Source organism: Otolemur garnettii, unplaced genomic scaffold (genome assembly GCF_000181295.1).
Source record: "Otolemur garnettii isolate 467f Iridium unplaced genomic scaffold, OtoGar3 scaffold00052, whole genome shotgun sequence".
Lineage (NCBI taxonomy): Eukaryota > Metazoa > Chordata > Mammalia > Primates > Galagidae > Otolemur > Otolemur garnettii.
Window position 1 is genome coordinate 3,274,806 of NW_003852447.1, and position 18,008 is coordinate 3,292,813.

At 36.0% G+C, this 18,008-nt stretch overlaps 1 protein-coding gene across 1 annotated transcript in view; it reads left to right on the forward strand.

Annotated features, from left to right (window-relative positions):
* Nucleotides 1-18,008, forward strand: part of RALGAPA1 (Ral GTPase activating protein catalytic alpha subunit 1) — a 224,124-nt gene that overhangs the window by 120,690 nt on the left and 85,426 nt on the right. Inside the window, exons 28-30 of the mRNA XM_023514391.1 lie at nucleotides 2,229-2,337; nucleotides 3,014-3,124; nucleotides 6,730-6,798. Of these exons, the coding sequence (XP_023370159.1) occupies nucleotides 2,229-2,337; nucleotides 3,014-3,124; nucleotides 6,730-6,798 (289 nt within the window). The remainder of the gene's footprint in view (nucleotides 1-2,228; nucleotides 2,338-3,013; nucleotides 3,125-6,729; nucleotides 6,799-18,008) is intronic.

The window sequence follows — 18,008 nt, forward strand, 5'->3', positions numbered from 1 at the left end:
TTTTTTTTTTGGTTGCAGCTGTCGTTGTTTTGGTGGGCCCAGGTTGGATTTGAACCTGCCACCTTAGGTGTATGTGGCTGGCACCTTAGCCACTTGAGCCACAGGCACCGAGCCGAGTCCAGAGAATTTAAATAATCTGCCCTGTCATCCAGATAGGACAAAAGCACGACTAATACCCTGGCAGTGTGTCTTATTAGATGGATAAGTAATAAGTGACAGAACCAAGTTTGCACCTAGAGTTTAGGACTCTAGGTCTTTTTTTTTTTTTTTTTTGATGCCATGACTTAGATAAAATAGATCTTCTGTCTTTAAAAAAAACACTATGTTGTTCCTCAAGAGAAGGAATTTGGAAGCCCAAAACATAAGAGATAGATCTGGGCATTATCATAGCAAGGTGTTATTGACAGTAAGGAAAAACTCTAGAAGTTTGGTAAGCATTGTCTCAACTTGTTTTCCTATATCATTTTAGTATATACACATTTTTAGAAGGTTGTAACTCCAAATCTGAGCAGAAGCAGATTTGAGCTATATAAGAATAATCTAGATTACTTTGACATGTTGGGGGGGGGAATGTGGAAAACTCCATACAACAAAAACTGTTGAGCATTTGTACTCTCAGTCTCTAACTCTGTAGTCCGCTGCATTTGTGGAGAGCTTTTCTTTACTTGAGAGTTAATTATTGCTTTAGGATTGTGAATGTTTCCTTTGCTAAACATAAAATGTGGTTATTTAAAAGATTTTCAGGAAGTTTTGGCAAATAACTTAGTAGCTTTAACTCTCTAGACCGAAAGATAGGACTTAAGACCTGACCTGCTATATTAGGAAGAAAATCTTTCTACTTTGAATTGTTCTGGAATTTAGCATTCTACTGAATTTATGTTAAGAATATCAGTATCTGGAAATGCCACATATAACAGGATACTGGAAGGAGTTGACTGTCTTTATTTTGGAACCATGATATACTTTATCAGAAGCCTAAACATGAATATAGTAATAGAAATTTTATAGATTCTAATCATTAAATAATTCTCTTTAAGATGAAACTTAGATGAAGTTATGTTTCTAGGGAAATGAAGCCCCCAAAGAGATTAAGGTGTAGGAAAAAAATGAAACTCTCTAAGTTATATGGAGTCTGACAATTAACTTTGTGAATTCATCCTAGAAAAAGTGCTACATACCTCACTGCTAATTATCACCATGGTCACCAGGTCACCAAGGGGAGTGCTTCAGAGTTGTCTGTAGTGATATTCAGCAATGACAATATGCAGCACCTTTCCTAGGATGAGTTCATGAACTTATTATCAGACTTCATATTTCCTAGAGGTTTTTTTTTTTTTTAAAATCTCAGTATATTAATAAGGGTGTACACATGTTTTTGTTACATGAATGGCTTTTGTAATGCTTGAGTCAGGGCTATAAATGTAACCATCTCCTGAATGCTGTTCATTGTACTCATTAGGTAGGTTTTGCCCCTTCCCTTCTCTCTTCTCCTCTTTGCTTGATTTCCAGTGACTTTTACTTCCTTCTCTGTGCATGTCTACCTATTGATTACTTCCAGTTTATTAGAGAGTACGTATGGTGTTTGTTTTTCCATTCTTTTTTTTTTTCTTTTTTGAGACACCTCAGTAGAGTGCTGTAGTGTTATAGCTCACAGCAACCTCAAACTCAATCAGCTTAAGCTATTCTCTTGCCTCAGCCTCCCAAGTGGTAGTTGGGACTACAGGCACCCACTACAATACCCATCTATTTTTTTGTTGCAGTTGTCATTGTTGTTTAACCAGCATCGGTGTATGTGGCCAGCTCTGTAACCACTGTGCTATGGGCACCAAGCCTGTTTTTCCATTCTTGATGTACTTCATTTAGGATAATAGTTTCTAGTTCTATGCGAACTGCTGCAAAGGGCATTAATTCATCCTTTTAATAGCTAAGTAGTACTTCATGGCATACATATACTACATTTTATTAATCCACTCATAAATTGTTGGGTACTTGGGTCAGTTTATTAATGAGGGTTTGTTGAAATATGTATGTTATCTCAGCCTATGGTTTTGGTAGTACATTATAACAGAATGTACTTTCTTCCCACTTCTTCATTAGTCACCAACTAACATAGAGTAACAAATTTACTTAATTTACTTAAGTAGTGCTATTCATTCTATGTCTATGAATTGTGGGTATTGTTTTTGGTGGTTTCAGTATTTAATTATTGCTGGTTACCTTTTTTGCAGATGTGTAGCACTTTGCAGTTTAGGCATTTGGATTTGTGAAGAACTAGTCCATGAATCTCATCATCCTCAAATTAAGGAAGCTTTGAATGTAATTTGTGTTTCCTTAAAGGTAAATAGAACTGTTCAGTGAAATATATTGAAATACTATAGAAGGCATGTTCATTTTTTCCCCTCCAAATGTGAATTATATCTTGTGCCCTTACGGAAGAGGACATTGAATAGATGTTGTCATTATTATTTTTAATATTTCCTGGATCCTGACTCTTTCCTTAGGTATGGTCATACTCCTGAATTTAGGATATCTTGGTGATGACCTGTTTTATCTCAACATTTTGCATATTTGGCTAAACCTTATAATACATGTTGATGACTCCTAAAAAGGAAACCAGTCATCTAAAACATTTTTTGGCCAGGTGCAGTGGCTCACGCCTGTAATCTTAGCACTCTGGAAGGCCAAGGCGGGCGGATCACTTGAGCTGACGAGTTCAAGGCCAGCCTGAGCAAGTGCAAGACCCCGTCTCTAAAAAACAGCCGGGCGTTGTGGCAGGCGCCTGTAGTCCCAGCTACTCGGGAGGCTGAGATAAGAGGATCACTTGAGCCCAGGAGTTTGAGGTTGCTGTGAACTATGATGCCATGGCACTCTACCCAGGGTGACACAGTGAGACTCTGTCTCGAAAATAAACACTTATTTTTTGTTGTGTTTTTGACTAGTATTTTTGTAACTTATTACTCTGTGATCTTTACTACTTTTTTATAACAATGGTTTTTTATTGTTATCATTGCAGTTTACTAATAAAACAGTCGCTCATGTAGCTTGTAACATGCTTCACATGCTGGTTCATTATGTACCTAGACTTCAGATTTACCAGCCTGATTCTCCCTTAAAAATTATTCAAGTAAGTAATTTCTCATTTTTTAAAAAAAATTATAACCTTGTTAAACAGTCTGAGATTTAGATAACTGGAAATACAAAATTATTTAACAGTTAAAAAAATTTTTTTACATAGCTAAATAATGGCTACCCATCATGTTTTTTGGTAATATTAAAGTTCATGACAATTCCTTTAGATTTTATGTTAGAAGATTGTGTTCTTGGTTTTGGACAAAGTAAAAGCATCAGAAAAAAATATATATATATTTTTAAGATAGGAGTGTGCTCTGTTTCCTTGACTAGAGTACAGTGATGTCATCATAGTTCACTGTAACCTCAAACTTCTTGACTCAAGCGATTCTCATGCCTCAACCTCCCTTTTAGCTCCCTAGTAGACACCACAGCCACATGCCACCACACCCGACTTATTATCTTAATTTTTATAGAGAAAGGCTCTGTTTTTCTCACACTGGTCTCAAATTCATGGCCTCAAGCTATCCTCCTGTCTCAGCCTGCCAAGTGCTAGGATTATAGTTATGAGCCTCTCTACCCAGCTAAAAGGTAATTTATTAGTTGTAGTGTTAATTAAATGCTGCATACCAACTTATGCCATGATCTTTATAAATTTATATCATGCTTCATTCCCTCTCCTGAATAAAGAAAATACACCATGTTGCCAGTTATCCTGGAAATTATCCCTTTCCTTTTCTTTTTACCCAATCATTTATAAATTTTTTAAAATTCTAATTGGCTATCTCCTATGCTTGCTGTAATACCTGACGCATTTCAGCCTTCATTATTTCTTAAGATATTACAGTAGCCTTCTAATTGTTCTTCTGATTTGTACAGTTTCCCCTTCAAGTCATCATTCACATTTACATGACTCTTACATTACTTAAAAAAAAAATCATGCTGATTTTTCTGTGAAGGTAAAATAAAGTCTAAATTCTTTACCTGAGAAATCAAGACCTCCACATGAGAACCTATCCTGTTTTTCCAGAGTCATATACAGATGCCTTTGAAATACCACGTTGTCTAGACAACTGAGCCTACTTATCTCACCTTGCTCCTTTCCTCCTACCTGAAATGCTTTACTTCTTTACCTCCCTCTTTCAGTGATTGACTAAAGTTAAAGTACTACTTCCTCAAACATGAAAATCTTGGCAGGCCTGATGGCTTAGGCTGAGGCAGGAGGATCATTCAAACCCAAGAGTTTGAAATTAGCCTAGGCAACATAGTGAGATTTCTTCTCTACAAAAAAGTGAAAAAATTAGCCAGGTGCAGTGGCATAAATCTGTCCCAGAAGGTTGAGGTGCGAGGATTGCTTGAGCCCCTGAGTTCAAGGTTACAGCAAGCTGTGATTGTAGCACTGTACTCTATCCTTGGTGACAGAGCAAAGACCCTGTCTCTTAAAAAAAAAAAAAAATTTCTATCTTGTCCACCACAACCAGAATTTATCTGTTTTGTCATTCTATTCTTAGAACATTTTTAGGAAAATTAGGAACTACTGTAATGTTTATTAAGTACCTACTTCATCATATGAAAAAGTCATTTTTTCATATGATATCTCATTTAATTCTTAAAAGTGGTTTTTTGTTTGTTTGAGACATAAGTCTCACTATATTGTCTTTGGTAAAGTGTGATGGCATCACAGCTCACAGCAACCTCAAACTCTTGGGCTTCAGTGATCCTCTTGCCTCAGCCTCCCAAGTAGCTGTGACTACAGGTGCCCACCACAATGCCTGGCTATTTTTTTGTTGTAGTTGTCATTGTTGTTTAGCTGGCCCAGGCTGGGTTCAAACCTGCCACTCTTGGTGTATGTGGCCAGCGCCATAACCACTGTGTTATGGGGCCGAGCCTTAAAAGTGTTTTTGGATAGGAGATTATTCTATCCCATACCCCTTTATTCAAGATGGGAGAACTGAGAAATTAATAACTACATAAAGTCCTAAGCTAACAAGGCAGAAACAGGATTCAAACAAGTTTTTAAGATTCCAAAGTCTACACTTTCTCCACTATACCATGTTGCCAGCCTGTATTATAGCACTAAATATAGTGAATCTTTTTACCATTAGCAAGTAAAGCCCTTTTCTATATAAGGTATATTTAGAGGAATTTTTCTACTTAATGCATGAAAGTAATAATTTTTAAAATATAGTGGCATAGGGCGGCACCTGATACTCAGTGGGTAGGGCCAGCCACATATGCCAGGACTGGCAGGTTAGAACCCAGCCCAGGTCAGCTAAAACAACAATGACAACTGCAACAAAAAAATAGCCAGGTGTTGTGGCTGGCGGCTGTAGTCCCAGCTACTTGGGAGGCTGAGGCAAGAGAATCGCTAAAGCCCAAGAATCTGAGGTTGCTGTGAGCTGTGACACCACGGCACTATACCCAGGATGACAGCTTAAGACTCTGTCTCCAAAAAAAAAAAATGGTGGCATATAATAAGCTTACACTTGTCCATTTTTGACATGCATGTTAAAAAATTGAATGAGGGCAGCAGCTGTGGTTCAATGGGTAGGGCACTAGCCCCATATACTGAGGGTGATGGGTTCAAACTCAGTCCTGGCCAAACTACAACAAAAAAATAGCCAGGTGTTGTGGCGAGCACCTGTAGTCCCAGTTATTTGGGAGGCTGAGGCAACAGAATCACCTAAGCCCAGGAGTTGGAGGTTGCTGTGAGCTGTGTGATGCCACGGCACTCTCCCCAAGGTGATAAAGTGAGACTGTGTCTCCACAAAAAATAAATAAATAAATAATTGAATGAGACTAATTAATATTCAGGGTAAGTGATAACATTATATATTAATATTTTGCCTTTTAATATCTTTTCAGTGGTATTCTATTTCTTATGCATATAATACTCAATATTTTGTACATTTGTTAATTGAATAAGCCATATATATTTGTTAATTGAATAAGCCATATATATTTAAACAAAAAGGCTTATTATATTTGTATACATGCAGAAAAAGACCTGAAAAAGACAAGAGAGTAGATTTCTTCAGGTGGAAGGATTATGTAAATCTTTTCACTTATCTATATCTTCCAATTTTTCTATAGTGAACATATATTGTCTGTGTGTTTATGCTTATTTATTTACCCTTATGAATTGAATTAGGAAGAAATCAATTTATAGTTAAAAGAATGTATATAATTTTGGTTCTCTACATGAAGATAGTAAATGATTGATAGTTAAGTATACTTGAAAAGCTTACCTAGGCTGGGCATGGTGGCTCACACTGTGGGAGGCTGAGGCAGATGGATTGCTTGAGTTTAGGAATTTGAGACCAGCCTGAGCAAGAGTGTGACCCTGTCTCTAAAAATAACCAGGTGTTGTGGCAGGTGCCTGTAGTCCACCTACTCTGGAGGCTGAGATAAGGAGATCACTTGAGCCCAAGAGTTTGAGGTTGCTGTGAGCTGTAATGCTACATTAACTCTACTGGCAGGACATAATGAGACTCTGTCAAAAAAAAAAAAGGAAAAAAAAGCTTATGTAAAAATATTACTTTAGAATAAATCTGTAGCAATGTTTTTTATATTACTTTAGCATTTATGAGTTAAGCTTTAGGAGTATCATTAATTTGACATATTTTGAGCTGTTTTTAAATTTTTTTTTTTTGCCTACAGATCCTAATAGCCACTATCACCCATCTTTTGCCAAGTACAGAAGCATCATCTTATGAGATGGACAAGAGGGTAATTTAAATTTTGTTTAAGATACGGTTTTCTACTAAGTTTTCTACTTATATTTCAAATTTTCAAAGGTTTGTATATTTACATAGTAAAAATGAATTCATCTAATCCTAAATCAACTAAATCATAGTATGAGACATATCTTTCTGTTATTTAAGCATAGGTAAATTATATGTTATTTCAAATTTCATGGCCATTTGATAAAATTCTTGAATCTCAGAATTTTAAAGAAATTTAGAGAACCTTCTCTCCATTTACAATTATTTCACTATATTCTGCCATTTTATGGTCTTACCATTCCTGAAGTTTATTAATTCGGAGGAATTCATCACCTCTCAAGGCAACCATTTGTTTTATTTAGCTGATACTGATAAAAAGTAGAGATATTTCTTGTATTTATAGTATATATAATCCATAGAGATATAATACTTAGGGGAGATATTCCCTGTCTCTGTCCACTAAAAAGTTGTAAATGTTACAAGGTGACCTTTACCTTAGTAAATTCATTATAAGGGTCCTTTACTTTTTCCAGATTTTTTTTTTTTTTTTGCAGTTTTTGGCCAGGGCTGGGTTTGAACCCACCACCTCTGGCATATGGGGCCAGCGCCCTACTCCTTTGAGCCACAGGTGCTGCCTCTTTTTCCAGATATTGTATTTATCAAGTTTCAGAATTTTTTTTATAGTTTTCATATCTTACCTGAAATTCTTCATTTCTTCAGTTATATACATCTTCCCATCAGTTCTTTAACTTATTGGTCATAATTTAGTCGTCGTCTGCTAGATCCAAAATCTGAGTCATCTACTGAGTTTGTTTCTGTTGAATTCTTCTTCCTCTTTACTAATGAGTTCGATTATACTATTTGTTAGTGTGTCCTTTTTTTATTATATATCAGATATTATACATAACATGTTCTAGAGACTTTACCTGTGCTGCCCAGTATGGTAACTACCAACCACATACTGCTTTCAGTTATAATGAAATGTAAAGTTCACATTAAAAATTTAATTCCTCATTTGCACATTTTAAATACTCAGTAGCTATGTGGGCAAATGTAGACCATTTTTATTATTGCATAAATTCTATCAGGAAAGGCTGCTCTAGATTCTGTTAATTTCCTTTGAAAATTATTCTCTTCATTTCCCTTGTCACATCCCATCTTGAGTTCTGTTCTCTTAAGTTTCAGTGTTAACTATCCTTTAATCATATTGTATTGAAATTTCAAGTACGTTTGATTTCCTGTTTATGTTCTGCCCATTAATTTATAGATCTCTGAAGCTATAGTTATGTTTCTGGACCTATTCCCAGATATTTTCACGTGTGGCTTGCATCTTTTATCCTTTTGGTCTTATATATTATTCCTGCTGTCTGCCATATGATTTCTGACTGACTTCATGAGTTTGCCTCAGAATTTTTTATTCTCCCCCTTCATAGTCAGTTTAAATGCTCTTTGAACATACTATATATAATTCGAGGTAAATACATTCATCTTCAAAAGAGACATATACACTGTTTTTAACCAAGAGTTCTTCATTTTAGGTTCTTAGGCTATGGTCTAGAACTCCAAATCCAGTTTGTGAATAACATCTGGGTAGCTACCCATATGCTTCTATATCATCTCTGTCTTCCAAAGGTCTAGCTACTAATGTGAAAAATCTATACTACCAAGTTTTTATTCCTTATGCACTTAATTTACTAAACATTAATTGATCTCAAAATGTGTGTGGCAAAATGAATGTTCTGGACACTACTAGTTAAGCAGATATAAATAAGATAGTTCCTGTTCTCGTGGAATTTAAAGATAAGAGAGACAATAAAGTGTAATAAGTACTTACTACGAAAAGTGGAAAAATACATATTATAATAGGTAGAATAGAGGAGGAAGTAATTTATTACTGAGAGGGGAAAGGACTTGTTAAGAGAAAACATCCTTAAAGATTAATAGAGTTTTCTATGTAGAGACAAATGTTAGAGTCAGAGAGTTATTCTAAGTAGAGGGGATAGCATGTGTAAGTCATGTCCGTGTGAAATAGTGTGATGTGTTGGTAAACACTGGGTAATTCTGTATTACAGAATGTGAAGTGCACAGGTGAGTAGGGAAAGTGAGGCTTCAGAAACAGGATGTACACTGTGAGTCTCAGGCTTTAGTAAAAGTCATTTTTTTTAAGGATTTTAATATGTAATGAAATATATTTGTAGAAAATCACTTAAGAAAATGTGAAAGTTTACTTGAATAGAAGAGTATAGTAATTGTTATTAAAATTATCTAAGAATTTATGAGGCAAGATACAGTGGGTGATTCCAGCACTTTGGGAGGCTGAGGTAGGAGGATTGCTTGAGCCCATGAATTTGAAACCTGCTTAGACAACATGGTGAGGCCCATTTCTAAAAAGAAAAGAAAGAAATTAGCTGGGTTTTGTGGCACCAATCTGTAATCCCAGCTACTCAGAAGGCTGAGGTGGGAGAATCCCAGTCCAGATATTTGAGGTTACAGAGAACTGTTATCAGGCCACTGTACTCTCACCTAGGTGACACAGTGAGACCCTGTTTCTAAAAAAAAAAAAAAAAAAAAAAATTATATTCTGAACTAAGGTGAAGGGAATAAAGATAGGTATTCACAAAGTAGAATCCATAACCAAAGTAAAGAATAAAGAATACAGGAAAAAACAGGATTGTTGGAGGAAGATGAGTTTTGTTGCGTAGAGGAGTAATAACTAGGAGGATACCACCAGCAAAGCAATTATATAACTGATTAGAAAATTCTAGTCTAGAAATAAAATTATTGGCATTGATAGTACTAAAATCGTGCCGATAGATGAGACCACTTAATGAGAGACAATAGAGAAAGAAGAGTTAGTAAAGTCCAGCACATTGAGGAATAACATTTAAAGAACAAACAGAAGAAGAAGATTCAGTAAAAGTGACTGAAAGGACTACTAGTAGGAAGGGTGGGAAGACCAGGTCCAGGAGAGAGTAATCATATACTAGTTTGTAAAATAAACAGACCCCAAAATGCATTTCTTATTTCAAATTTTTATCATTCACTCTTATACAAAGCAACAGGAACAAATAAAATCAGGTCTGAACAGATGCAAGGACTCAGTTATATCGTGGATACTTACCTAAGAAAAGAAATGCACTATTTAATCTACCATTTTAACCTATATGATACCACTCAACAAGGAATCATCATTTAGCATGATATGCCTCATCTTCTTTGGGCCAGTAGGAAGATATCTCTGTATTCCTCAAATATGCTTTGTTGTTATCCTAGGCATCTTTAGAATGTATGACTTCCCTTTCTGTAGGATAAACATCAGAATATTATTTAAATTCACTGGTTCTTCTGTACTGTGTTGTATTTCAGTACTTTTTATTCTCTTAAATTAGGTTTTAATTATCTTTTGTATTAGTAGATGGTTGCTTGCACATTACATAGAGAAAACTAGATATATTGAATTATTTTAATTGTTATGTTGTTCTTTCTCTAAGAATCTACTCATGCAAGCTACAGTATAAAGAGACATTTCTCATGCTTAACTTTCAGACTGCTTATAGTACATATATAATTGGTCCTTACATCTTTCCTTAACCTCAGATTTTTAAGAATATGAGTAAACTTCGTATGAGCCAATAGTTTTTAGATTTCTCAAATCGTTTATCATCATTGGAAAATGTGGCCCTAAAACTTTTAAAAGATACAAGTGAAAGAAAATAAAGTAAAAAGAACATTGATGTAGTGGTTTTTTAGAAACAGTCACATCCCAGCAATATGTACGTTATATACATTATTCCAAATTCAAAACATCTTCACAATTTTGGTAGATATTTTTAATCCCCATTTTACAGAGAGAATTGAGGCTCAGAGAGGTTAAGTTGCCCAAGTTCACACTATTATTACTAATAATAGAGTCAACCTGTCTTTGGCAGATAGATGCCAAAATCCATATCTTTTTTATTAAAAACATCAGTTTAGTACTTCCATTTGAGTTTTATTTTGGCATTAAAAAAAATTTTTTTTATTGTTTGGGATTCATTGAGGGTACAAAGAATTAGGTTGTACTGATTGCATTTGTTAGATAAAGTCCCTCTTATAATTGTTTCCTGCCCCCAAGAGGTGTGCCATACACCGTGACCTCCCATCCCCTCCCTTCTTAACCTCTCCCCACTCCCTCATTTCCCTACCTCACCCCTTGTATTAGCTTTAAGGCAAGCATGAAACAAAGTTCATTGCAGAAGAGAAAGGTAGGGTTATGCAGGAAGAAACGTTCGCCATAGACAATAAATGGGCTTCCTTGTCCCAACAAAAAGGCTGATTTTTTAAAAACATAATTTCACGTTTATAGGACAGTTTAAGACTAGTACAAATAATTCTTTTTTATTTTTCTGAGGCGTAGTCTTGCTCTTACTGCCAGCCTGGAGTGTGGTGGCACCATTATAGCTCACAGCAACCTCAAAATCTTGGGCAGGCAATCCTCCTGCCTCAGGCTCCTGAGTAGCTGAGACTACAGGTACAGACCACTGTGCCTGGCTAATTATTCTAATTTTAGTAGAGACAAGGTCTCCCTCTTGCTCAGGCATGTCTCAAACTCCTCAGTTCAAGGGATCTTCCCACGTTAGCCTCCCAGATGGCAGGCATTAGCCACCATGCCTGACCCAATTATGTTGGTCTGTTTATTTACCACATTTCTTTCATTCCTCTCTATATATGAATTATACAGACAGTGCCCAAAAAATACATGTATTTTAAGAAAGCAAATAACCATATTAAAATTGTAATACTAAGTCATATTTGACTTCTGCAATTATAAGAGCTACAAGGTGTAATACACAAGATAACAGATGTTATCAGTATGTCTTGGTTATTATAATTTTAATACAGTTTTTCCATTTCTCAAATGTATATACAGTTTTTGACACCCTCTGTATATATATATAAAGAGAAAATTATATGCTGCTAACTACGTTATTGTGTTCTTCCTAAAATCAAGCAGTTAACAACAGTATAGTTAACATTAGGAAATTAACATTGATAGATTAGTGTTATCTAATCTGTAGATATTATACAGTTCACCAGTTGTTTCAGCAATGGCTTCTGTAACAAAAGACAATTCCAAATCATGTGTTGCATTCAGTGATAATGTCTCTCTAGCCTTATATAATCTGGAACCAGGTCCTTAATCTTTCTATGTTTCTTGACTTTGGATGTTTTGTATACAGTCTTGTTACTGTATACAATGTCTCACATTTTGGGTATATGTTTCATTCCAAATAGATTAGTAATGTTTTTGGCTTGGCACCTGTAGCTTAGTGGCTAGGGCACCAGCCACGTACACTGGAGCTGGCAGGTTCGAATCGAGCCCAGGCCTGCTAAACAACAGTGACAACTACAACCAAAAAATAAAAATAGGTGGGTGTTGTGGCCGGCGCCTGTAATCCCAGCTACTTGGGAGGCTGAGGCAAGAGAATTGCTTAAGCCTAAGAGTTGGAGGTGAGCTGTGATGCCACGGCACTCTACCGAGCAACAAAGTGAGACTCTGGCTCAAAAAAAAGATTAGTAGTATTTTGTAATTATTAGATTAAATTACATATTTGGCAGGAATACCTTGGAAGCTTTTGTGCCCCTTTTAGTACTATAAATTTGTCTCCTTACTGATTGGTGCTAACTTTAATCATCTGATTAAGATGGTATTTGCCAAGTGTTGTCACTGGAAAGCTACTATTTAGCCCATTTCAATTAATAAGTATTTGTAGGAAGATACATTGAGGCTCTACCATATAAATACATATACTCCTTAAGCTCTTTTTAACTGATTTTGCTAACCATCCATGACTCCTAACAGACTCAATTACTGTTATGCTGATTTTCCTAATTCCATCATTCCTTCTGTATTATTTAGCTTTCCATTGTAAGGAAGGGCTTTTCCTTCTTTCCCATTCATCTAATTTCAGTGTGAGCTCAAGATTCTCATTTTATGCAAGGTTGGTAATCCTTCACTTTTTGCTATTAATATTTATTTTGGTGCTTAAAATGCCTTAGATTTAGCCAATGGGAGCCCCTTCAAAGTGGCTTCTTTTCTTTTCAATAAATCCCAATTTTCTTTGGGCATACTCTCAATTTCTGTCACCATAAGATTTTTCAAATTCATCTTGTACTTTCCCTGCCTGGACCCTGGAATTGGCCTTTTCTCCAAGGATTTCTGGTTCCATTGAATGGTAAATGGCATTTAAAAAATCAGGACATGAGAACTAGATGCACACTTTTCATGAGATAGAACCATGAAATTGATAATGTATGTACCCACCCACACATACATACTTCTTTTTCTGCTGTGGACTATGACGAATTCGTGTGCCTCCCAGAGTTCATATGTAAAGTCCTAACTCCAATAGGGTGTTGGAGGTGGGGCCTTAGAGAGGGCTCTGTTGCCATTAGGGTCTGAAAAACAGTGTTGCGGAGAATAAGCACGCTTATTGAAATTATATTTTAAATAAAGGTGACCATTTGCTTGCTCAGGCAAAATGGCCAATTACTTTATTTATTCTCCTGACGTCTACAGCCAGAGACCACTGCTCTCTCATGGTGTCAAGTTGATTATGTTACTCCTGGTTTATATAGTCAATTTTGTACCTATGTACTATACAGCAGTGACCTCATTAATATTCATTACAATCCCTCTGTACATGTGCACTGGACATCAATGACTTCATTAATCCATTTTAACATCTTATGACTAACTACCTTGTGAGTACCTCCTCCCTAGTAATCTGATAATCCACTGGACATACACCTCTTAGCATAAAACCCTTTCAACACAACTGGGTTTAACATAAGTTTAACAACGAGAACGTTGTTAGCCATTACTTCTTTTGTTCTTATCTGATGAAGCTTGAGGCTATGGAGGAAAGAGATGGTTTGAAAATCTGTGCTACTGACCTTGCCATTTGGAGGCAGTTACTTTGATCTTTAAAACAAGGCATGAAGAAACTTCTAGGGCATACAGAAATTTGTGTGCAAACCTCTGCTCCCATGTGGGCCTTAAGTCAGGGGTTTTTTATGCCCGCAACCCACCAGGCTGCCGTTAGGTCAGGGGGGTTTTAGGCCCGCAACCAACCTGGCCATATGAGATTCTGCCTCAGTTTCTCACAAGTATGCCTGCACAAAGTCTTTTCACTGCTCTCTCTCAAACAGCTTTTTTGGCCAGAGGCATATAGGCCTTTCACCTGTAATCTCTGTCATGAAGATAGAGTCTTCATGAATGAAATTAGTACCTTTATAAGAAGAAAGATGAACTTTCTGTACCATATGAAGCTACAGCCAGGGTATCTATGTGCTGGGAAGTGGGCCCTCACCAGATACTGAATTGGCTGGCACCTTGATCTTGGATTTTCCAGCCTTCAGTACTGTGAGAAATAAATTTCTACTGTTTAAGACAACTAGTGTGTGGTATTTGTTATGGCAATTGAAGCAAAGATAATATCTAACTATATTTGTTAAAAACTTTGGGTTTACATCGACCCTTCCAATTCTAATCCAACACCACGAGGAGGTTTAGTTTATCATTCTCCCTTTTTCTTATTTGTAACTCCTTGCTCCAACAGTGGAAAACCTAGCTCCCATATCTATTATTTATCTAACACGAATTTACTTCTTTGTGCATTTCTAGGGAAAAAAAGTTTCAGAATTCACTTATACCTCTGTATAGCTTGGAATTCTTTTTGTCTTTACCAAGAGAATATAAAATTAAAAAATATATTTTTGTAAGTTATTTGAGTTACTTCCCCCTTTGCTACTTCAGTGTGGTTATATAATTTATTTGAAATATGATTCAATTCACTTTCTTCTGTTTATATAAAGTTCTATGGTTTTCTCTCCATCTCTGTTATTTATTTTCTTAGGCTATGGTTCATCTAGCCTAGGTTTATTTTTACACAAATAAGCAGATATATGTGCATGTACATCTTTTTCTCCTTATTTGTTACACAAGCATATTCTACATAGTCTAGTCTAGATTGTTTTTGGTACTGTAGATTTTTCATCTGACCTAGAATTCCATGATGCATAAGTCCATAGAAATCTTCATTCTTTTTTTAATAGCTGGGTAGTATTAGTACTCCATTGTGTAGGTGTTCCGTAGTTCATTCAGTCACTCTCCTATGTATGGAATATAGGTTGTTTTCAGAGTTCTGCAGTTATAAACGGTAATGCAGTGACTAATTTTTTTTTTTTTGAGACAGAGTCTCACTAAGTCACCCTCCGTAGGGTGCTGTGGCGTGACAGCTCACAGAAACCTCAAATTCTTGGGTTTAGTGATTCTCTTGCCTCAGCTTCCCAAGTAGCTGGGACAACAGGTGCCCACCACAACACCCAGCTATTTTTTGTTGCCATTGTTGTTTTAGCTGGTCTGGGTGAGGTTTGAACTGCCAGCCTTGGTGTACATGGCCAGTACCCTACCCACTGAGCTACGGGTAGGTAGCTACCCCTACCCCACCCCCAGTCTTATTTTCTTGCCCATGGAAATTATTGCATCTTTTTCCCTAGAGGCACTGAAATTTTTTTTTTAAGTCTTAACTTTTGACATTTTACCAGGATGTGTGTTGGAGCTGACCATTGCAGGTCAGTTTGTCCTGGCATCTATTAGGCCTTTTCAACATGTAGATTCAGATCTTTTATTTCATTAAGGTTTTTTTCTTAAATTATTATATCTTCAGGGACTAGAACTATATAATAAAGTGAGTATTCTTTTTCTATCTTTCATTTTAACCACTTTCTCTCTGACACTTTTTATCTTTTTATCTTATTTTTATTCTCATAATTGTTTCGTTGACCCTTGCTAAGTTTTTTTTTCCAAAGTTTTTCTTCCTTAAGCACCTTACAACTCAGTCTTCATTTCTAATAAGATTTTGTCTTTCTTTTGTAGTTTTTTTCCTGGCTTGAATCAATTCTGTCCTCATTGGTTTTTTTCTTTTGTTAGTTTTTAAGTTTCTGGTTTAAGGTGCCCTTACCCAAATATCTCTAAATGCTTGCTTGAAAATATTTAATTCAGAGTAATTAGAATGTTGTGTTACATTTTTCTTGGGTTTCACAGTTGGTTTGAGGGGGGAGGGGGAGAAATTTCCTGAAGTTGAACTGCTTCTATTCTGTGGTTGCTCTGTGTGTGTGTGTGTGTGTGCGCGAATGAGAGTGTGTGGGCATTCTATAGTTCCGTAGTTATTCACTCACCTATGCATGGTATAGAGGTTGTTTTCAGAGTTTTGCTGTTACAAACAGTGCTGCAGTGACTAAATTTGTGCCTATATATTTTTACATTGTTTCTGAAATAAATTTGCAAACTCAAGAAAGAGAATGTACATTATTATGTATTAAAAAGCGCTTACTCTGTGAGTTTACAATTGTAATGAGAGAGAGAGTAAGAGAGTGAGTCTCTGTTGCCCAGGCTGGAGTACAGTAGTGTCTCTGTAGAGCTTCGCTCAGCCTCCTGAGTAGCTTGGACTACAGGCATGTACCACCTACCCGGCTGATTTTTCTTTTGTTTGTTAAGAGACAAGGTATCACTGTGTTGCTCAAGCTTGTCTCAAACTCCCTAGCCCCAAATAATTCTCCCATCCTGGCCTCCCAGAGTGCTAGGATTACAGGCATGAGTCACTGCACTGGCCTTTGTTTTGTTTTTATAGTACTTTTGCATAGTTTAAGACTGCATGGGTATTTTTGTAGCTTGGGATGGTTTACAAGATTCCTATTTCAAGAGCTCCCTCTTCTGGCCATTTACTAAAATATTGTGGTTTTATTGAGTATGTGTTTTAAGGACCAGAGGAATTATAGGTCTATTAATTAAAATTTCTTTAAAGTTTTGCAGGATCCAACATTTCATGTTTTGCTTTTTCTTTCACTGCATGTTTCCACAGGATTTATCTTCATTTCCTTTTAACATTCTTTTCCCCTAAACATTATCTTTCCTATTTCTTGCCTTTCAGAACACTTAGTATTCTCACACTTCACATGGACTTTTTCTTTCTGCCTAAGTTTTAGACAAATCTTAGGTTTACAGCTAATTCCCATCTTTTGTCCTTCACAGTTTTTTCCAAACTGCCCTTACTCTTAATGAAAGCCTGTGATGGGAGGATGAGGAAAGTTTCCTGGGATTAGCTTATGTATTTTTCTACTGAGAGATAATTGGATGTTCTTGGTCTTCTGGTTGTACAGAGAGTGTGGGTTTTGTGAGATTTTGTTGGGTTTTTATTGTTTTTATTTTTTTCAGAATGTGCTAGGAATTTTAGACCAAAATTATTCCTTAAGTTGGAGACTTTGTTCTTAATTCTAAAGATCAGCAAATCTCTTACTGCTACTCAGTTATCACTTTAATGGCATAAATTGCAATTCTTTATCTAATAAAATGGATGCTGCTGTTTTACTCTGTATTTTGGTTAAAAGTGTTCTGTTTGTACCACCCATTAGTTCAAAAGTGCCCAGTAAAAAATTTTAGCTAAAGTATCAATCAGAAATGGTAATGATGAAAGAACAATAGACTCCTCAGAAATTCAAAAACTCCATGACTATTACAAGGAACTTTATTCTCAGAAATATCAAAATCTGAAAGAAATTGACCAATACTTGGAAGCATGCCACCTTCCAAGACTTAGCCAGAATCATGTGCAAATGTTGAACAGGCCTATATCAAGTTCTGAAATAGCATCAACTATACAAAATCTCCCTAAAAAGAAAAGCCCGGGACCAGATGGCTTCATATCAGAATTCAACCAAACATTTAAAGAGGAACTAGTACATATATTACTCAAACTTTTCCAAAATATAGAAAAAGAAGGAATACTACCCAGCACATTCTATGAAGCAAACATCACCTTGATCCCGGAACCAGGAAAAGACCCAACAAGAAAAGAAAATTATAGACTAATATCACTAATGAATATTGATGCAAAAATCTTCAACAAGATTCTAACAAGCAGAATCCAGCAACACATCAAACAAATTATACACCATGACCAAGTGGGTTTTATCCCAGGGTCTCAAGGCTGGTTCAGTATTCGTAATTTTATAAATATAATTCAGCACATAAACAAAAACAAAGACCATTTGATTCTCTCAATTGATGCAGAAAAAGCTTTTGATAATATCCAGCATCCCTTCATGATCAGAACACTTAAGAAAATTGGTATAGAAGGGACATTTCTTAAACTGATAGAGGCCATCTACAGC